Here is a 22966-nt window from a genome sequence, read left to right on the forward strand (position 1 = left end):
GGATGGGGGGCCTTACTTGCTGCTGGTCACTTGTTCAGTCTTCTCTTCTCAGTGCCAGCTGGGATGGATTCTGAGAGCACGATGCCCAGGACTCGTGTCACTCTCTCAGTCACACAGGGCAGGGAAGGGTGGCTGGCACACGTGCTGCGCGCTTCAGCGCTCCATCCATCCTATCGCGGGGCCGGGCGGAGTCTCGCACTGACTCCATGAGGCAGCGCCGCAGCAGTGGCTAGTCTTCACCCCCAACGGCACCAGGGGGCGGGGCGAAACGCAATGGACCCAGCCGGAGCTCGTAGCTGCCCACAGCACAAAATAACATATGCGGCCAGGGCAGCAGGACAGGAGCGCCCCCTGGAAGCCGGCGGCCCGGCGCTCTGAGTGATCGCTGCGGTCACTCAGGTCAAAGGCCGGCCCTGCATACCATAAGCATTTCATGAGAAAAATATGTTGTTTTATAATTCAGACCATAAGAAATATATCAATTTAAATTATTGGAATAAAGTTTAGAGTCAATTAAACACATTTTTCAGTAGAAAATACATATATTTAAATAGATCTGGACATCATTCCAGAAAGAGGGACAAATGAGGAAAAAAGAGGGACAGGGAGATTGGGTTCTTAAAAAGGAACTGTCCCTCCAAAAGAGGGACAGTTGGGAGGTATGATTTACCTCAGATCTTCCTACAGCTCACCGTTCCAGCAAAGTAGGTTTCTTCCGTACGTACTCATGTCCATAGACAAGCCGGGCCGAGGCAGAGGCTCAAGAGGCACCAGCCTCTGCACAAGAGCCATGAGGGTGCAGCATAATCTGCCTACCCTGGCAATTGCTGTGCCCCACTAAATGCCTCCTCCCTCAGCCACTGTAATGAGCAGAGGAAATCGTCTCACCTCTCCATAATCCCGGCCCTATTTCCAGGTTCCTCTCCTCAGGGCCGCTTAGTGTCTGTTCTCTATAGCTGCAGCCTGCCTCTCTCCATCATGTGACCCGTTGGCACGTTGATGGAAGTCACATGATGAGAGATGCTTGCTGGAGCCATTAGGACCGGACACTTCATGGCGCTGAGAGGAGGAAGCTGAAGATGCAGCTGGGAACCTGGAGAGGTGAGAGAGAAGGAATCCGGCTACCTTTACACAAAATCAATCCTCTGCTCTTCCATCATCGTCTGGTACACAGGGGCATCCGTAAGGAACAGGTACAAACTTCAAAGGGTCATCAACACTATGAAGAGGATCACCCCTGCCACCACTGGACCTTCTCCCCAACTCTAGACTGAGGACCAGGGCCAACAGGATAACGTATGATCCCTCCCACCCCGGCAGTTGCTACTTCTACCTTCTCCCATCAAGCCACTGCTATATAGATCTATCCCCACCGAAATGTACAGGAACGCCTTCTTTTTCCAAGCCTTCCTTCTCCTGAACTTGAAACCGAACTAGACCCCTATTCCCCATATCTGTACTACCTGTATGTCTTGTTTTAATGTATAGAATCTTGTTATGAATCTTGTGTATATCTGCTAATCTATGTCTGTCAAATTGTACTTCTGCCATTGCCATGCGTGTACCAAAAATAATTCTAGGTGCCTGTCTGTCATACTTTGCGAATAAAGCCAATCCTGATATTAAGGTATAATGCTGCTATAACGCAAATTACACAGCATCAGAACATTGTTATTTTCACCTTAGTGGTCCTTTAAGAGTCGCTGTTTAATTGCAGCAAACATTGGCCTGTATTGCCAAATATGTTGCGTTCCAGAAGGTATCGACTGGCACTTATTTTCCATTAAGGAACATCTAGAAACAAGCTGTCGAAGGTTCCCCTCCACGCCGCTTAATGCGCCCAATTCCCCAGAATTCCCTCCTTTGTAAAAACTAATGACTCTCAACTCGAGTAATGTTTTTCTGTGACTCCAAAACCATTTTGTTTAATGAGGTACTAAGTCTTTATAATTAGACCCAGAAGGGAGCAAAGACCTGCCCAAACGAACAATGATTACCTAGATAATTTATGGCAAAATCTGAAAGGGAAAAAGAAAAAAACCTTGAGAAAATATGATTTTTTTCTTCTCCCCAAGAAGGCAAACACTGTATTTGTGTACATGTTCCCACGCATCCAATTACCCTATTAAAAAAGGGAGTTTGGTTGCCGAGGACATTAATTGAAATGTAAATTAATTTATGCGAGATCGTCTAATTAAGTTGATACGAGCTGATCAAGTCACGACGGCCCGCATTTTTTTTTTAAATGTAATTTTTTTTTTCTTCTTTGCGAATTGCGTTGTAAGACTTGGTGTTGCGAGTTAATTTATATGTAAGAAATCGACATTCAACTCCTTGGTGGTTTCCATATCTATTAAATAAACATGTCAACAGCACTTTTTACACATAGGCAAACGCCAACTTGACTCTTGATGTTGAGAAATACTCATGTCTCAAGTTTACAGAGCAATTAAACGCTCTCGCGGGAGCGCCGACGCACGCGGGCTGTCAGGGAACGTAAATTAGCGTTCGTTTTTTTTCTTTTCCTCCCACCCCCACCCCTGCGGCTCCAGAACCAACAGTAAGAATTCCTGAGATCATCAAGTATGGAAGCTTCTCGGGGACTTGTGTCATATGTTACATCCTATTGTAATTACGCCACAGTATTCCTCATCGGAGAAATAGCCGAGAATTCAATTAGATTATTTTAATTAGTTATCAGGTCGCAGATTGATCTTCACGCTGGATGAGCGAACCTCTGTGCATGCTGGAGGGGAAACTGGTGCAATTAGGTGCTTCATAACAAACGGCAGGCATTAATATACGTTCCCACTTACGTGAAAATATTTCTACAGCTATATATGGAACACTTCTTTTAAAGAGACCCTGAAGCGAAAAAAAAATTATGATATAATTAATTGTATGTGTAGTACGGATAATTACTAGAACATTGGTAGCAAAGAAAATATTCTCATTTTTATTTTCAGTTATATAGGTTTTTTTTTTTTTTTTATAACATTGCATCATTCTCTAATATTTGCAGTTTACACACTACTCAGCATTCTAAATGATTTTACAGAGCAGGCCAGTGAACTATTGACCTGTCCTCTGGAGAGAAATAGAAGATACTATGACTGACAGTTGAGAAAACAAACTTCAGAAGACAGAGCTCTCTACGACTTTGAAAGTTGTGGAGCTCAATGGCTCTTTTACACTGGAGGTTTTTTTTAACTCTTCCTGTACTGGAAACAATAGTAGACTTATGTCTCTGCTCCTAATGTTTTATTACTTATCTGCAGGGCCGGCCCTAGACTTTTTGCCGCCTGAGGCAAATTTGGAAAAAATTGCCGCTGAGCTGGAGGGGTAGCGGGCAGGACGGGGGTATTGGGCCTAGCAGTGGGGAGGGGGGTCGGACCCCCCCCCCCTCGCCTGGGTCCCCCGATCTGCGCTCCCCTCCAGCTTTAAATCGTTAGGAAGCAGCCGATAGTAAGAGGCACGGGCGGGGAGGACTCACCTCTTCCACGTTCCAGCGTGCGCTCCACTGATGTCACTTCCTGCAACACCACCCACTGTATTGTAAGTGGGCGGCGTTGCAGGAAGTGACGTCAGTGGATCGCACGCTCGAACGCGGAAAAGGTGAGTCCTCCCCACCCGTGCCTCTTACTATCGGCTGCTTCCTAATGATTTAAAGCTGGAGGGGAGCGCAGATCGGGGGACCCAGGCGAGGGAGGGGGGGATCCGACCCCCCTCCCCACCGCTAGGCCCAATACCCCCGTCCTGCCCGCTACCCCTCCAGCTCAGCGGCCGGGCCTCCTGCACCTACGGACGGGCGGGTGCCGCCTCCCCAGAAGCGCCGCCTGAGGCAAAAGGTTCACCCCGCCTCATGAGCGGGCCGGCCCTGCTTATCTGCACTACACGTACAAATCATTATATCATAATTTTTTTCACTTCAGTGTCTCTTTAATACTTCACTCTGCGCTTGTGAGGAAGGACTTGGGAACTGTGTAAAAATAATGGGTTTTGCAAGTAATTTAAAGCAATCCGAAAGCGGAAAAAAAAGTATGATATAGTGAATTGTATGTGTAGTAGGGATAATGAATAGAACATTGGTAACAAAGAAGAGTCTCATATTTTTATTTTCAGTTATTTAGCGTTTGTTTTTATAACATTGCATCATTCTGTCATATTTGCAGTTTACAAACCACACTCTGCATTTTAAAGCGGAATAAAACCCAGCATTTCTTCTTTGCTCTAAAAAAATGATTTACAGCATATTATATACTACCACCATTTTTTTTTACTAGAACAGCATTCAATTAGTTAAACACAGGGCTTGAAAGTTCAGTGCAAAGAAATCTGGACGCACTAGAAGTGGAGATAAAGTTATCTTGTGTTTACTTAATTGTATCACGTGAGGAATGTGACACATTCTCTGACTGTGCAGAAGCTCCTGGATACAGAGAGACACTGAAAGCATTTTTGCCTTCAATACAACATGACTAAAACCAGTTATGAATAAAATGCAAAGGCAGCTCTCTAAGCAAAAAACTGTACTTTTGGGAACGTGTAATTTCTAAATGAATAATAATACATATGCACAAATGCAAATATACAGTATAACCGTATGACATATAAAAAGAAGGAAAACATGTTTTTATTGACTATTATGTCAGGGTTTTATACCGCTTTAAACTATAAAACAGCAGAGCTAATGACCCCTTGAGTTTTCCTGCAGTAAAACCTTATCTCAAGCTGTCTCTCACTGTTTCTTGGCTGCTGTTTAACAGGACTGTAGCCGTCCCAAGTTGGGTCAAATAGCTTAGAGAAGCTCTTTTAACTCTTTCAGTACTGAAAAACAATATGAGACTCATTTCTTTGCTACTAATATTCTATTTCTTCACTGTACTACACGTTCAATTCATTATCTCATAAGTTTATTTTTGAATCAGGTTTGTTAAAGGAAAACTCCTGTGATTTTAGATGTCAAGGAAGTAAGCACTAAAAGAAAACTTATAGCATTTTCTAAAAAATATGGTTTTTTTTTTGTTTGTATGTTTTTTTTCTCCTACCCACCTTCTAACAACTCTCACTAACCCCTTCCCTTTAAAGGGGTTCTGTGGCCTTTTAAAAAAACAAAAAGTGTCACTTACCTGGAGCTTCTACCGGCCCCCTGCAGCTATCGAGTCCCGCGCCGTCACTGAAGCCGCCCCCGTTCCTTGCCACGGATCACCTGCCAATTATTCGTCTAACTAGATGAAAAGCACTGCAGCTGCCGCGCACGTCCTCGCTCCCACACACGTCATTGGGAGTTTACTGCGCAGGTACAGTACAAGAAAACTTCATACTGCGCCTGCGCAATAAGCTCCCAGAGACGCAAGCGGGAGCGAGGACCTGCGCCACAGTGCCATTTGTCTAGTTAGATGAATAATTGGCAGGTGACTCATGGCAAGGAAAGGAGGGGGCTTCAGTGACAGCGTGGGAAGTGATAGCTGCAGGGGGCCGGTAGAAGCACCAGGTAAGTGACACTTTTTTGTTTTTTAAAAAGGCCACAGAACCCCTTTAAACTGTACCAGAGACGGCAGCTATCAAAGATTTTTTTACTTACCCGGGGCTTCCTCTAGGCCCATAAGCACGTCTGAGTCCCTCGCCGTCCTCCCGCGGCCCTCCTTTTAGCGACAATCAGCCTCGGTAATTGGCTCAGCCGCGGCATTCGGGCTCTTCTGTGCATGCAGATGGAGGTCCATGCATGCACAGAAGACCCGACTGCCGCGACTGAACCACTTACCGGGGCTGATTGCTGCTGAATGGCAGACCGCGGGAGGATGGGGAGGGGCTCAGACGAGCTTATGGGGCTAGAGCAAGCCTCGGGTAAGTAAAAAATCTTTGATAGCTGCCGTCTCTGGCTTACTTTAAACCATAGTCCCTCTTTGGGAGCCCTGTCCCTCTTTCCCTCTTTCCTCCTCATTTGTCCCTCTTTCAGGACTTTGTCCTTCTTTCTATGTAAATATATATATTTCTCTACTAAAAAATGTGTTTGATTGACTTGAACCAGGATAGAAAGGACCAGCGTGGTTTGAATTATAAAACAACATATTTTAAATCTTTATGGTATGCGTGACTAGGGGTGTGACGGGGGCGTGATCAGGGGTGTGGCAGGGGCGTGGCTTAAGACTCCCTCTCTCTCAACTCAAAAAGTTGCGAGGTATGCTTTAAACCCCCCCATAATGCACCTCTAATGGTCTTCATCTTCAGGGCAGGGGCATCAGTGGGCGTAACTTTAACTGCGTGTGGTCCTGTGAAGTATTGCTACTTCAATACTTCACTCGCGGACGATAATATGTTAATTTAAAGCGTCACAACTATGTAAATTAACATAGTAGCGACGGCGAATGGAGTATCGCAGCAGTGATACCTCTCAGGACTGCCTGCAGTTACAGTTACGCGAGTTGCTATGCAAGCAAAGTGCGTAAATAAGGGAAGACACACTACTTACATAGCAGCGAGTGCTGCCATGTAAGGCGGGCGATCATTCACATTAACTTCTTAACGACCGCATCACGCCAATAGGCATGAACTCGGCGGCTCCCCCAGTACCCCCTAACGCCGGATAGCCTTAAGTCCCACAGGCAGAAATTGCAGGAGATCGCGCGCGCCAATGCGACCGCGGCTAGGAGACTGTTAGACGGTGAAACCACTGTTTATTTACATCATACAGCGCTGCGATCTACTACAGCGCTATACTGGGGACAGCCGTGTCACTCGGCTGTTGGCTACAGAGGCTGAAGAGCGATCGTCTCTCATAGGCTGATGCCTACTATGACCGCCGATCGCTGTCATTGGCTGGCAGGGGAGTGGGGGGGATAGGGAAATGTATAAATAAATTAAAAATAAATAAATAAACATTGCAGCGGCTATCAGAGCCCATTAACAGAAAGTTCTGTTAGTGGGCAGAAGAGGGGGGGGGGGGATTTGTGTGCTGCGTTGTATGGCTCTGCAGCAAGCTTTTAAAGCTGCAGAGCCCTAAATTGTAAAAAATAGCCCGGTCACTGGGGGGAGTGTAAGCCTATGGTCCTGAAGTGGTTAAGCTGCGCTGCTTATGAATCAGACCCTTTAACCTCCAGCTGACCTTGATGATTGAAATATAGCTTATGTTTTGTTATTCCTGTCAGGGCATAGATATCAATCATCCCCACCAGGCACGCTACTCGCTCTCGCTATCCACGTCACTCTGCTGTCACTCTGACTGCAGAGCTTCCATATATATTGGTCATATACACGGAAGCTCTGCAGTGATTACTGTCATTGGCTCACAGCGGTCACCCCGTGATTGCTGTGAGCCAATGACAGTTATCACTGCTCTTAAAAGGGCACTGCTGGCTCCGGTCCTAAAACGGCCAGAGCCATCGGGTTTGCAAGGGGTTAAAAGACACAAAAGGGTGAACAAGCTCTACCCTTACACTTACACTCTGAGGACTCGTTCACACTAGAGGCGTTTTGGGCAAATTTTAAGTGCAGACGTTTTTTCTAAAACGCCCTGAAAGCGCTTACACCATTAATCTCCATAAGACAGTTCACATCTAAACGGTTCATTTCCGATCCGCTCAGAAAAGCGCTGCATGGACTATTTTTGAGGCGATTTTGTCTCAATGGAAGGTATAGGAAAAACGTAAACGCTCAAAAAAATCGCTTTGTGCAGCTAATGGCGTTCGCTTTTTTAAGAATAAATACATTTTATTTATTCTTTTCCGGATTAAAAAGTTCACTTCCTGACTAACGTCAGGAAGTGAAAAAACGCAATCACTTGGCAAATCCGCTTAGAAAAGTGGTTCCCAAAAAAACAGCGCGCAGGTAATCACAGGGAATCGGAAATAAAAACCGCTTCAAAAAACGGCAAACGCGGACGGACACGCGAACAGAACAAGGCCTAAAGGGATAAGGAGTAAACAACGGGAGGCGATGAAAATCTAACTTATGTAACGGCCTTTTCTGCACAATAAACAAGTTTGCTGGGCAAGAGCGCTCAGGAAATAATTTTAACTAAATGAAATCGCTGAAATGAGCCGTTTGGAGCCTGTAGGATTTAATCCACAGAGCAAATCACTTTTGGATTGAGGTATGAGTCATGGACAACCGCATATCAGAATCACAATATAATAAAAAAATTAATACTTTATTACAACAACATAAAAAATGTAAGGGTGGCACTAGATAACCATAAAAACGCAATGAATTGCATAAACTGTGTTAGTAATGGATAGGCTGGGAAACGAGAAGTACACAGAGAAGTACACAGATGATATCTAATTGTCGTGAAAAAAGCAGTATTTTCCTAAAGAACTGAGATGTCCCAGTCGAATACGATCAATAATCATATAAAGAGAGAGCAACCCGACCAATTTCGTAGTCACAGACCGGCTTCCTCAGAGGACCTTGTGAATGTAGCATGAGCGAAATGAATGAGCGCAACCGCACTGTGCTGCCCAAACCCCGCCCCCCGGCAGATCTCTGTCAGCAGGGCCTCCTGGCATCGATTCCCTCCATCATGTGGGATCACATTACCTCCTCTCACTAGAGGGACTTCACATTTCAGTGTACAAGTGCAGTACAGCCAATCAAAATAATGCTTCCGTCCCTGCATGTCATGAGACTGTGATGGAATCTGCATAGTGATTGGTTGTACAGCGCTTGTACACTGGAGAGAAGGGAAGAGGACCTGTCCTGCCACCAGAAGGAGATAATATATAACACGCCAATTACCACTCCGCATCATGTAAAGGAGCGGACTAGCCCCCAACCCTCCTTCTGCAATGGCAGGGGGCACAGGGGCTTTTGCTTTACCCCTAATATACAGTATACATCTGGAAATCCCCAGATTTAAAAAAAATGAGTGCCAATGAATTACGAGTGAGCCAAAATAAGATATCATAGCTCCCAACTGTCTCTAATGGCCCATACTCACGGGCTACAATTGTCGCCGCAACCACGTAGCGCGCGCGTGTTGCGGCGACAGGTCGCCCGTGAGTATGGCGCGCGCACCCCGAACCGTCGCTCGTCGCTGCTGTCGCCAGGCGATTGGCACGGTCAATCGCCTGGCGACAGTTGACGCTGCAAGTTCGCCGCAACTGTCGCTAGTCCGCGTGTGTATGCGGACTAGCGACAGCAACCTCTATGCAGAACACGGCACTTCCATCGGTGGGGGGGGAGGAAGTCGGAGACAGCTTCCGTCGCACCGCCGATCCCTCTTCCGCGTGAGTACGCGGAGGGACCTGGCGACGAGCTGTCGCCGGCCTGTCACGCACACGCTCACGTGTGCTGGCGACAGGCCACAAAAGTAGCCCGTGAGTGTGGGCCATTAGGGAACCAAGTCCCTCCTCCTTCCTTATTTGTCCCTCTTTCAGGACTAATGTACAAATCTTTGTTAATATATGTATTTTTCTCCTGAGATATGTGTTTAATTGATTTTAAACTTTATTCCCATCCTGGAAATGTATGTATTTTTTGTTTTCAAATGTTAATAGAAAGGACAATGAGCCAGGATAGAAAGGACCAGTGTGGTTTGAATTATAAAACAACATATTCTTCTTATGAAATCTTTATGGCATGCGTGACTAGGGTGTGTGTGTGTGGGGGGGGGGGGGGGGGTGATAAGGGGTGTGGCTTAAGTGTCCCTCTTTCTTATCTCAAAAAGTTGGGTGGTATAAGGGGGATTATTAAATAAACCTGGATAGCACTGTGAAGTAGTGGGTAGCACTCTCTTGCCCTACGTAGTCCTGAGTTTACACTTTAGCACAGTCTGCATGGAGTTTGTATGTCCTCCCTGTGTCGGTGTGGTTTTCCTCCGTGCATTTTACTAGCAACAGACACGGTGTGACTGTAAATGAAAAGTGACACAAAGCAGAATATCTTTCATAAATATATATATATTCTGTTTATTTGTCATGATTTTGAATATGAATCAATATAGTTTCAAAAAAAAGTAAAGACAGAAGTTTTGTCTGCTCTGTAGTCCAGGCGAGCTGCGGATCCTGGGCCTAGGTAGATTTAGCATGCTCCCTGCTTCTTGTAGAAGGCTTGCAGCTTTTCCCGGCGCTGTGCTGACTTATCCTGGTTGCAGCTGGGGGCTTCTCTCTGTTGAAGCAAGCAGACAACACTCTGAGAGGATCATCCAGATGTACAAGCCAGAGGTAGGGGGAAAAAAAAGCACAAAATAGCTGTATTGTAGTTTCTGCTGTGAACAGATTGTGCCAGGTGACCAGTGTAATCTGAGCTGGTGACTTATCAGGATACCCTGACCCTAATCCTACCCAACTGTTACCTTTCCCTCCATCAGCTTGAAATAACAGAGGCGCCAGTTCGGGATAAAAGTGATTAACAGCTCTTTAAAAGGAGAAGAAAGTGGTGGACTTAGGCACCAGGGGTGACTCTGACATACTGCTGTTGTGTACTCCTACCCTTACTGCCTGATGAAGCGGGTATAAACCTGCGAAACGCGTTGTGATTAACCCTTGCAGTGTACCAATAAATAAACCTTTGTTGAATACACAGCTTGTGGTGTCTGCTTGAAGGAGGTAAGTCCACCACTGCCTCCTAAGCAATTTTTAATATTTTAAACACTGATTTTATTCTTTTTGCACCTCTGTTCAATTTACAATGAGTGGTGAACGTACCTCCCCATAAGTAGAGACCACAGTCTGTATCCACTAAAAAAGATTCTTTATTCAAAAACACTCCAAAAATAAATGCAACGCGTTTCACAGGTATCGTCCCGCTTCCTCAGGCAACAAATGGAGCTTCATGTGGTTTGTATAAGCCAAAGCGCCTCCGGAGGCGCTTTGAATTGACATACTGCACTGTTTTTGGCTCTCGATTTTTCTTTGTCTTTCCCTCCAACAGAGTTACAGCCAGTAAAACTTCAAGTAGACAATATGAACAACAGTAGGGATGATCAATGAGATGCAAATATTTCCGAGTTTATGCAGATTTATGAACATGTTTATGCAAATATATGCAGCTTGAAAATGGATCAATTAAGTCCCACCCAGGTTTAAACTTATTGCTCCATTTTTTAGCTGCATATATTTGCATAAAAATTTACATAAATCTACATGAGTTCGGAAATATTTGCACCTGATCGATCATCCGTAATGAACAGCAAGGACAACCATTATCGAGAAAGGGAGAATACCGAGATGTGTTTAATGATGCCACCAGCTGGCAGAACTGGGAAATGCAGGTTTCCTAACAATCTGCTGCGCAAGGTGAACCTCTCCCTACACCACTTGTCCCCCAACTGCAGATTGCAGGTAACTGTTGGTTCAGTAGCATTAACATGAAGCTCCTCCCACCCAATTCCTCCAATCCATATGTGAGGAGTGTGATGCTACTACAACAAAGGTAATGAGATAAAAGGTAAAAATATGATAAATGGTTAAAGGGAACCTAAACTGAGAAGGATATGGATTTTTCCTTTTAAAATAATACCAGTTGCGACTCTCCTGCAGATCCTGTGTCTCTAATACTTTTAGCCACAGTCCCTCAACAAGCATGCAGATCAGGTGCTCTGACTGAAGTCAGACTGGATTAGCTGCATGCTTGTTTCAGGTGTGAGATTTAGCCACTACTGCAAACACAGAGATCTGCAGGATGGTCAGGCAACTGGTATTGCTTAAAAGGAAACATCCATAGGTGGCGATTATTTGGAGAAATAATCAGAAGTAAGTGTGTCTAAAAAAAAATACATAAAGTGCTTCCTTAACCGATTTATTGAAAATGGCGGTTGCTTTCCACTCAACTCTCGCATGTTAAATACACTTCTAGAAAGAGAAGTTTAGCTTTCTGTATACTGTTTATGACTGATAAGACTATAACAACGCAGCCAAAAAAAGTAAAAAAATTAACCCAAACATAAGAAAATTCTTATTAGTCTATCTAAACACAACAGGCCAGCATCGAGCTGTTTGATTGTGGAGACATAAAACAAAGCACCATGTCAAGTTTATTCATAAAGGCGAACAAAAAAACATTAGCGGAAGAATATAAAGTGCTGCCAGCCAAGAACCCTTTCTGGATTCCGCTCTTTTGTCTCTGTCCGAAAGTAGCGTCAGCAGAGGCGCTACAGCTATGCTAATGCTCCCCCCGCCTTACATAATCTCTCCCGACCCGCTGTTTCTATTTGTGATGGTTCTTTTTTACTCAAAAATATAATCATCTCTGATTTTACCAAACGGACTTGTAAAAACTATAACCTATATTTATGCCAGTGCTGTGTCTATGTGCAAAGCGCGCCGCTGGCGATAATTCAGGAGCGCGGCGTGCTGCGGGGAAAGATTTGGACTGCCGCGGTGCTTCGGGAAACATAACACTGTTTCGATGGTGACTGTAGATTCTGATTACTAACTACTCGACAGGGTAATTGCAGCAGAATGATATTTCTGTAAGCAGTCGGCAGGGGTCTGCCCGAGACGCGCGGTCGCTATGGATTCTGTAATGGACGCGTTTCACCGAACCTATGGTTTGTGTCAGGACGGAACGAGACGTGCGGATGGCAAACACATCGAGGGCTCCGTCAACACGGAACGGGGCGAGTGTAGGTGGGAGATGACACCCTGTAATTATTTCAAAAAGTGACGTGGGGTGACATACGGACACCTATGTAATTAGCCTTTAATCCATAATGATTTCTGTTTTAATGGCATTTTATGTCTGCGAGGGGGAAAAAAACAAAACCATCAAAGTTCACATTCTGAGCGAACATTTCCAGAGATGAAAAAATAAGATTCTCAAACTGTTTTGTTTTTTCAATCACTTTGTAGAAAACATGTCCTCAAATGCCACGATCAGTGCACATGTCAGGTGCTATTGTGTTATAAAGATAATTTTCCTTTGGTGTATATTGGTGTTTATTATTATGATTATGTCTTTACAGTATACAGTAGCAAGAAAAAGTATGTGAACCCTATGGGATTATATGGATTTCTGCACAAATTCAGGGGCAAACCCAGGAATTTAAGGGGGGGGGGGGGAGGGAGTGGTTCCTGAAAGGTCTCCCTCAGCCACGCACAATACAGTATAATAATATGGTAGGGCATCATGCTGGGTACACATAAAGCAATTTCCCGTCCCACCGACAATGGGATCTGACGATTATTTCCAACATGTCTGATCTGCTCCTGATCAACAACAGGACCGACCAGGAGCAGTTTGGATACAGATAATAATGAGGACAGCTGACATTGCGAATGAAGGGGAAAGTGAAGCATTCACACAGCACAGGGCTCTGCTCATACCTGACTCTGTTAAGTTCCCCAGAGCTGCTCCAAGCTCTGTACATACACTGCTGCTCCATGCTCTGTACACATACTGCTGCTTCACGCTCTGTACACACACTGCTGCTCCATGCTCTGTACACACAATGCTGCCCCATGCTCCGTACAATCGCAGCTGCTCCATGCTCTGTACACACAATGCTGCCCCATGCTCCGTACAATCGCAGCTGCTCCATGCTCTGTACACATGCTGGTGCTCCATGCTCTGTACACACACTGCTGCTCTATGCTCTGTACACACACTGCTGCTCCATGCTCTGTACACACACTGCTGCTCCATGCTCTGTACACACACTGCAGCTCCATGCTCTGTACACACAATGCTGCCCCATGCTCCGTACAATCGCTGCTGCTCCAAGCTCTGTACATACACTGCTGCTCCATGCTCTATACACATACTGCTGCTTCACGCTCTGTACACACACTGCTGCTCTATGCTCTATACACACAAAGCTGCTCCATGCTCTGTACACACACTGCTGCTCAAAGCTCAGTACAAACACTGCTGCTCTATGCTCTGTACACACACTGCTGCTCTATGCTCTGTACACACACTGCTGCTTCACGCTCTGTACACACACTGCTGCTCCATGCTCTGTACACACAATGCTGCCCCATGCTCCGTACAATCGCTGCTGCTCCATGCTCTGTACACATGCTGGTGCTCCATGCTCTGTACACACACTGCTCCTCCATGCTCTGTACACACACTGCTCCTCCATGCTCTGTACGCACACTGCTGCTCCATGTTCTGTACACATGCTGCTGGTCCATGCTCTGTACACATGCTAATGCTCCATGCTCTGTACACACTGCTCCTCCATGCTCTGTACACACACTGCTGCTCCATGCTCTGTACACACACTGCTGCTCCATGCACTGTACACATACTGCTGCTCCATGCACTGTACACATACTGCTGCTCCATTTTCTGTACACACATTGCTGCTCCATGCTCCGCGCACACACTACATCCAAAGTCAACGACTGTAGCAGGAAAAGAAAGGGGGCAGTGCTGTGAGCAGCAGGACACCTGCAGATATTCTGGTGTCTCAACTTGTGCCTGTCTCCAGACACTGTACCGGCCCTGGTCTGAGGGGGGATTCTAGGCAGCTGTAATTCCCCCCCACGTTTGCCTATGACATTGGTCATAAAATGTGATCTGATCTTCATCTAAGTCACAACAATAGACAATCACAGTCTGCTTAAACTAATACCACACGAATAATTAAATGTTTCCATGTTTTTATTGAACACACCATGTAAACATTCACAGTGCAGGTGGAAAAAGTATGTGAACCCTTGGATTTAATAACTGGTTGAACCACCTTTGGCAGCAATGACTTCAACCAAACGTTTCCTGTAGTTGCAGATCAGATGTGCACAACGGTCAAGAGTAATTCTGTTTCAGTTCAGCAATATTCTTGGGATGTCCGGTGTAAATCGCTTTCTTGAGATCTTGCCACAGCATCTCAATCTGGTTGAGGTCAGGACTCTGACTGGGCCATTCCAGAAGGCAAATTTTCTTCTGTTTATGCCATTATGTTGTTGATTTACTGCTATGCTTTGGGTTGTTGTCCTGTTGCAACACCCATCTTCTGCTGAGCTTCAGCTGGTGGACAGATGGCCTTAAGTACTCCTGCAAAATGTCTTGATAAACTTTGGAATTAATTTTTCATGCGATGATAGCAATCCATTCAGGGCCTGACGCAGCAAAGCAGCCCCAAACCATGATGCCCCCACCACCATACTTCACAGTTGGGATGAGGTTTTGATGTTGGTGTGCTGTGCCTATTTTTCTCCACACATAGGGCCTGATTCACAAAGCGGTGCTAACAGTTAGCACGCTGGTGAAAAGCCCTTTATCACGCCTAAACTCTGTTTAGGCATGATAAGTTTAGGTGTGATAAGTTTAGGTGTGATAAGTTTAGGCATGATAAGTTTAGGTGTGATAAGTTTTTAGGCGTGATAAGTTTAAGCACCAACTGGGTTAGCACCGCAGTGCACAGCTGATCAAAAGTTTTGCGCTAGCAAAGTCTGGTGCACTTTGCATAGAGTTTAATGGCGCTGCTTTGCGTGCGGGACTTTGCGCGCGATCTAAACTTATCTAAACTTATCATGCCTAAACTTATCATGCCTAAACTTATCATGCCTAAACTGAGTTTAGGCATGATAAAAATGGTTATCACGCCTAAAGTCTTTAACTGGGTTATCACCGCTTTGTGAATCGAGCCCATAGTGTTGTGTGTGATTCTTCCAAACAACTCAACTTTGGTTTCATCTGTACACAGAATATTTTGCCAGTACTTTTGTGGAACATCCAGGTGCTCTTTTGCAAACTTGAAACGTGCAGCAATGTTTTGTTTTTTTTTTTTTTGGACAGCAGTGGCTTCCTCTGTGGTATCCTCCCATGAACTTCATTCTTATTTAGTGTTTTACATATCGTAGATTCGCTACCATGGATGATAGCGTATGCCAGAGATGTTTGTAAGTCTTTAGCTGGCACTCTAGAATTCTTCTTCACCTCATTCTGCGCTGTGCTCTTGCAGTCATCTTTACAGGACGGCCACTCCTAGGGAGAGTAGCAGCAGTGCTGAGCTTATTTGTCTTACCATTTACTGATGAACTGCAAGGCTTTTGGAGATACTTTTACAACCATTTCCAGCTCAACATTTCTTAATTGTAGGTCTTCTGAGAGCTCTTTTGTGCAAGGCATCATTCACATCAGGCAATGATTCTTGGGAAAAGCAAACCCAAAACTGGTGTGTGTTTTTTATAGGGCAGAGCAGCTGTAACCAACACCTCCAATCTCATCTCAATGATTGGACTCCAGCTGGCTGACACCTCACTCCAATTAGCTCTTGGAGATGTCATTAGTCTAGGGGTGAATGTTTACACGGTGTGTTTAATAAAAACATGGAAACCTTTTATTGTTTGTGAGGTATTAGTTTAAGCAGACTGTGATTGTCTATTGTTGTGAGATGAAAATAAGATCACATTTTATGAACAATTTGTGCAGAAATCCATATAATTCCAAGGGGTTCACATACTTTTTCTTGCTACTGTATAGCTAACATCTGCAGCACTGTACAGAGTACATAGTCATGTCACTGGCTATCCTCAGAAGAGTTTAAAATCTAAGTCTGCCATTTCCATGGCCTAATGTCCTACCATATTTTTCATGGTGTATTTGTATAGCACTGGCATCTTCTGCAGCACTTTACAGAGTACATAGTCATGTCACTGACTGTCCTCAGAGGAGCTCACCATCTAATCCTACCATAGTCATAGTCTAATGTCCTAGCATATTATTATTATGTATTTATATAGCACTGACATCTTCTGCAGCACTTTACACAGTGCATGGTCATGTCACTGACTGTCCTCAGAGGAGCTCACAATGTAATCCCTACCATAGTCATAGTCTAATCTCCTACCATATTATTATTATGTATTTACCGTATATAGCACTGACATCTTCTGCAGCAGTTTACAGAATATATAGTCATGTCACTGACTGTCCTCAGAGGAGCTCACACTCTAATCCTACCATAATCATAGTAAAATTGAGCGCGCCCAGACTGGTGCTGCTGCTCTCTAAGGCTGCTCCAGACATTACATCTCATTTCTGCTACTTTAAACCTCTTAATGGAAAGACTGGACTGAAATTTCAGTGGATTCTAATGTATCACTTCTCCAGCAACACCTATAACCTTTCAGAACACCTGGATTACTTGGGATGGCAAAGATTTAAGCTGGATTGGATCTTCCTTGGTATCACACACTGCTGGACACTGCACACCTTCCTTGGAATTGACCTGAGACCTTAAAGACTTTCTGCCTCTTTGTGCCCGCCCTCTCCCATCCTGTGAGTAACTTTCATCGATTATCTACAGCATCTATGCTCAACAGACTATATTTTTCTACATATATTATATATTATATCTTTAAACTCCTAAACAAAGGACTGTGTTTTCAAATCCATGCTGTCCATCCATACATCTCTGTGTAAGGACAATTCAGTCTATACAGGCCCTTTGATCTCTGCAGGATACCAGCCACAGCCGTGAAAGTTCACACCTTGACTTTAAATAGGGCCTTTCTTAGCAGGAGCCCTGAGCTGTCTCTTGTCCATCCTAATGTGTAAACATCAATATTCAGCACAGACACTTCTAGCTGTATACCAACCAAGAAATATATATCCAATTGACATATCAACAATAATTCTACTTAAGTCTGTTGGAATCTACAGAAAGACAAAGAGAGGATCCAGGGGACGTGGGAAAAGATGTTATTCACTGCAGAACCAAAATAACTTTGTGACAAAATCTACAGAGTACACCCAGCCAACAACCCTAATAGCTCCAGCACAATCCAGCAGAGATGACAGCCACACATCTGGAGACTGTTCCCTCCTGGAATCCTCAATCTCAGACCTCAGCTCCCAGGGTAGCCCCATCAAGGCTGTCCTCTGCAACATCAGATCAATAAACAACAAAACAGCAATCATACATGATCTAATAGAGTCTTCTGATCTGGCCTGCCTGACTGAAACCTGGCTTTCTGAACCTGTTGGCCCCACCCTGGAGGCAGCTGTGCCAACAAACTACTCCGTTATATACTGCAACAGGAAAGAACGCAGGGGAGGAGGGGTTGCACTTTGCTTTAGATCAGCTTTGAAAATCAGACTACTTACTGTAGGTCCTACCAACTCGTTTGAATGCTTGGGGGTGCAACTTTCAGCTGAGGAAAACATTAACATATTGCTGATCTACCGCCCACCAGAAAAATACTCAGACTTCCTTGAGGAACTTGTAGACCTCCTATGCAACCTAACACTGGAACACCCCAGATGGATTGTTCTTGGAGATTTCAATACATGGGTGGACGACTCCTCCTCACAATTTGGAAAAGAGCTACCTCGTGCCTTACATGAACTGGGCTTCCTCCAATCAATCAGCTCTGCTACTCACAGGAAAGGTCACACTCTGGACCTTATATTCCATACTGGGCTGTCAATAGCCAATGTGGAAATTAATCCTGTTGCCTGGTCAGACCATCACACTATCCACTTCTCCCTCTCAATACCAGCCGTCAAACACCAGGTCAAGAATCAAATAAAATATCGCCGCTTAAAAGGGCTAACACCTCAACATATCCGAGATAACCTTAGCTTTGATGAATTGACTGACTCCAGCTTGGACCCTGATACTCTGGTGTTTAAATACAACAAATGTGTGTCCTCCACCTTTGAGACCATTGCTCCTCTGCGCACCAAATATCTTACTCCACACCATCATGCACAGTGGTTTGATAACGCTATAAAAGAGCTGAAAAGACAAGGCCGAAAACTTGAGAGGCTGTGGCGCAAATCTCAGTCCCCAGAAGACAAACATGCCTTAATCTTCCACTTGAAGAGCTACCAAAAGGTAATCATGGGAAAAAAATCATCCTTTCTATCACAAGAGATTGCAAATGCAGTTAACAAACCAGCCCAACTGTTCCGCACAGTGGAAAAACTCTGCAACCCAGCATGTCAAAAACTTAATATCGAGTCTTCAAAGGACCTCTGTGACCAATTTGCCCATTTCTTCACAGACAAAGTCTCCGCTATAAGGTCCGCCATCCAACTTACAGCATCTGAGCCTAATATAGTGCCGAAGACCATTAGCAGAGACAACGTAACACCTTGGTCAAACTTCAAAGAAATTGATGAAGAAGTCACATCAAGCATCCTCCTTTACGTCCGCCTAACTACCTGTGACCTGGATCCTGGCCCAACACAGTTCATGTTGAACTGTCCCGACCTGTTCGTACCGGTATTCCTCAAAATTGTTAACTGTTCATTACAATCAGGGATATTTCCTGCTTTACTGAAGGAAGCAATCATCAGGCCTCTCCTCAAAAAACCCTCCCTGGACCCAGATGCAATGACCAGCTACAGACCTGTCTCTAACCTCCCCTTTCTGGGAAAGCTAATTGAAAAAGCTGTATACCTCCAGCTAGAAGCCAGAATCCTACAAAATAACAGTTATGACCCATTCCAGTCTGGCTTCAGGAAACACCACAGCACTGAAACTGCCCTCATCCAAATATGCAACCACCTGCTCATGGCAAGAGACAGAGGAGAGTGCTCGATCCTCATACTGCTAGACCTTTCTGCAGCCTTTGACACAGTTGACCATGACATCTTGATAAACAGGCTACAGGAATACTGCGGCATTGATGGCATAGTACTTCAGTGGTTCCAAACCTTCTTGAGTGGCAGAACCCACAAAGTGTCTATGGGGCCCTTCCTGTCCACCCCTGTAACACTTAAGTATGGGGTGCCCCAGGGCTCAATCCTCTCCCCCCTGCTTTTCACGATTTACATGCTACCGTTGGGAAAACTAATCCAAAAACATGGCCTGACATACCACTGCTATGCAGACGACACCCAACTATATCTTTCCTTCAAGCCTGGTGTGACAGACCCAACTCTAACTATAAACGCCTGCTTACGTGAACTACAGCAATGGATGAATGACAACTGGCTGAAACTAAATGCAGACAAAACTGAAGTCCTTCTGATTGGAGGGCAGAGCATGATAACAAAACAACTTAACTTGCAGTCTTCACCACTGGGAATAGGAGGCACGGATCTACGCAGCTCTGATCATGTGCGTAGCCTGGGAGTTCTAATTGATGGGGATTTAAACTTCAGAACTCAAATCTCTGCTGTGGTGAAATCATCCTATTTTCACCTAAAGAACATTTCAAAAATCAAGCACCTCATACCCCCAGAAGATCTGCCAACCTTAGTCCACGCCTTCATCACATCCCGACTGGACTACTGCAATGCTCTCTACACTGGCCTTCCAAAAAAGGCCTTGTACCGCCTACAGCTGATACAGAATACTGCTGCCAGACTGCTAACCAACCAACCCCGTCACTGCCACATAACGCCAGTCCTGAATTCCCTTCACTGGCTACCTATAGAATGGAGGGTCCTATTCAAGATCGGCCTACTGACATTTAAATCCCTGAATAATCTAGGCCCTGGATACATGAAAGATATGTTACAGCTGCGTAGCAATCCCCGCATTCTCAGATCCACAGGTTCTAATAATCTAGTCATACCCAGAGTCCACTTGGAAACTTTTGGTCCCAGAGCCTTCTGTCATGCTGCCCCTACATTTTGGAACTCCTTACCTCAACAGATCAGGACAGCCCCATCCCTGGACGTGTTTAAATCCAGACTGAAAACCCACCTGTTCAGTCTGGCATTTGCAGAAATATAAACTTTTGTTGTGTGAATACTTCATCCTACTAATTACTGAATCTGAGAGAGCCTAAGCGCTTTGAGTCCTATGGGAGAAAAGCGCTATAGAAATGTTATTGTATTGTATTGTATTAAAATCAATCTCCCATGTTATTACCTCTATGCCAATGTGGCATTACATGCCTGTATAAAGGTTATGCCAGCTTGCCTCTTCTATCCTTGATCCACCACAAAGAAATGTATCTCATGTTGCTTTCTCAAAAGGTGGTATTCATGGTGGCTGTTATTTCCTTTCATGAGGCTGGGATTGGGCAACCAGATTTTGTTAGGGTTGGTTCACACGGGTGGTAAATGCGACATTTTCATGAGCCAATGAAAACGTTTAACTACTTGCCGACTGCTCCACGCCAATTGGCGTGAGCAGTGCGGCAGCCCCAGGACCGCTCCACCTCCATTGGCGTGAACGGCCATCTATGGGGCTAGCAGGAGATCAGTGCACGCTGCGCGCGCATCTCCTGCTCGGGAGACTTAGATGGCGAAAACGCCGTCTATTAGGGCAGTACAGTGCTGCGATCAGCAGCAGCGCTATACTGGAGACTGCCGTGTGACATGGCTGTCCCCCTGGGGGACAAAAGAGCGATTGGCTCTCATAGGCAGAAGCCTATGACAGCCGATCGCCATGATTGGTCGGCTACAGGGAGAGAGGGAGGGGAGATAATAAAAAAAAACAATATTTATTATAAAAAATAAAGAAATAAATATTTATTAAAAAAATAAACAAACATCTGGTGGAGCGATCAGACCCCACCAACAGAGAGCTCTGTTGGTGGGGAGAGAAGGGGGGGGGGGGAAGAACTTGTGTGCTGTGTTGTACGGCCCTGCAGCTTGGCCTTAAAGCTGCAGTGGCCTATTTTACTAAAACTGGCCTGGTCACTAGGGGGGTTTAACACTGCGGTCCTCAAGTGGTTAAAAGGTATCCACTGTCGTTCCATTCAAATGTATGGAAGTGTTTTTTAAACAACGGTGACAGCAGTTGTCGCCATTCGTGTAAACCGAGTTGTAGATCCCTTTGTCTTGTCTTGCGTGTTACATGTAGCATCTAATAAGGCTGCGTTGTGCGTTTTCGTGTCCCCGTAGGGGCTCAAAACACAACGCGATGACCTGGGCCGAATTTACCATAAGGCACTGTAGGCACATGCCTACAGGCGCCTGATAATGGAGAGGTGGCTCGCTCTGCTCCTTGAGTGCCTCCCTCCCTCTCTCCTTCCCCATGCAGAGTCTTGAGTGGAGTGAATATGAGCTACCTAATACTAAGGGGCAACTGTAGCTACCTATGATGGGTAAGGGAGAAGTAACAGCCAGACAGTCAGCACACCTGTGGTGCGGTTTGGTGGGTGTTTGTAGGTTCGTGTAGGACATAGTCTAGGGTGCCAGGACATCTGTGCCTATAGGCTCCTGTGATGTAAAACCGGGCCTGGCGATGACGGAACAATGAGAACTGATGCTGAACGCTTTCCTCCCCGGTAACAGAAAAACATTTAGCATCTGCTAATCGAGCCACCGCCAGCCGTCATGCCAGCCGCTTGTGTGAACCATCCTTATGCTGCCATTTTCAATTCTTCTCATTACTGCATCCTCGGCCAGAGTTCCTTCCCTAGTGGGTGCCATTTTTTTAGAAAACAGAAAATTGTATATAAAAAAAACCTTTAGGGGAGATGACCCTCACTATAAAGTATCATATTTTCAAATGTAACTCATTAGTAAAAGATAAAATATAAATATGAATTTCACACTCGATACATATACATCTTAAAGGGATACTGTAGGGGGGTCGGGGGAAAATGAGTTGAAGTTACCCGGGGCTTCTAATGGTCCCCCGCAGACATCCTGTGCCCGCGCAGCCACTCACCGATGCTCCGCCCCGCCTCCAGTTCACTTCTGGAATTTCTGACTTTAAAGTCAGAAAACCACTGCGCCTGCATTGCCGTGTCCTCACTCCCGCTGATGGCACCAGGAGCATACTGCGCAGACCAAAGACCATACTGGACTTGTGCAATACACTCCTGGTGACATCAGCGGGAGCGAGGACACGGCAATGCAGGCGCAGTGGTTTTCTGACTTTAAAGTTAGAAATTCCAGAAGTGAACTGGAGGCGGGGCCGGAGCATCGGTGAGTGGCTGCACGGGCACAGGATGTCTGCGGGAGACCATTAGAAGCCCCGGGTAACTTCAACTTATTTTCCCCCGACCCCCCTACAGTATCCCTTTAACTAAATGCACTATAGCCCTAGTATTGCCTAGATATCAAACTCAGGTCCTACTGCATTAACTATATGGAACATGAATAAAGAAAAACCTAAACAACCAAAATTGAGTCTACATGTTTCGCCCGAATTGTGGGG

The 22966-nt window shown here is 45.2% G+C and overlaps 1 protein-coding gene across 8 annotated transcripts in view; it reads right to left on the minus strand.

Annotated features, from left to right (window-relative positions):
* Positions 1–9911: 9911 nt before the first annotated feature.
* AGBL4 (AGBL carboxypeptidase 4) overlaps positions 9912–22966 on the minus strand; it is a 2106705-nt gene continuing 2093650 nt past the window's right edge. For all 8 annotated transcript variants that reach the window (XM_068239049.1, XM_068239042.1, XM_068239046.1 and 5 more), the window contains one exon: positions 9912–10107. In XM_068239049.1, the coding sequence (XP_068095150.1) occupies positions 10011–10107 (97 nt within the window). In that variant the 3' untranslated portion in view covers positions 9912–10010. The remainder of the gene's footprint in view (positions 10108–22966) is intronic.

This window comes from Hyperolius riggenbachi, chromosome 6 (assembly GCF_040937935.1).
Source record: "Hyperolius riggenbachi isolate aHypRig1 chromosome 6, aHypRig1.pri, whole genome shotgun sequence".
Lineage (NCBI taxonomy): Eukaryota > Metazoa > Chordata > Amphibia > Anura > Hyperoliidae > Hyperolius > Hyperolius riggenbachi.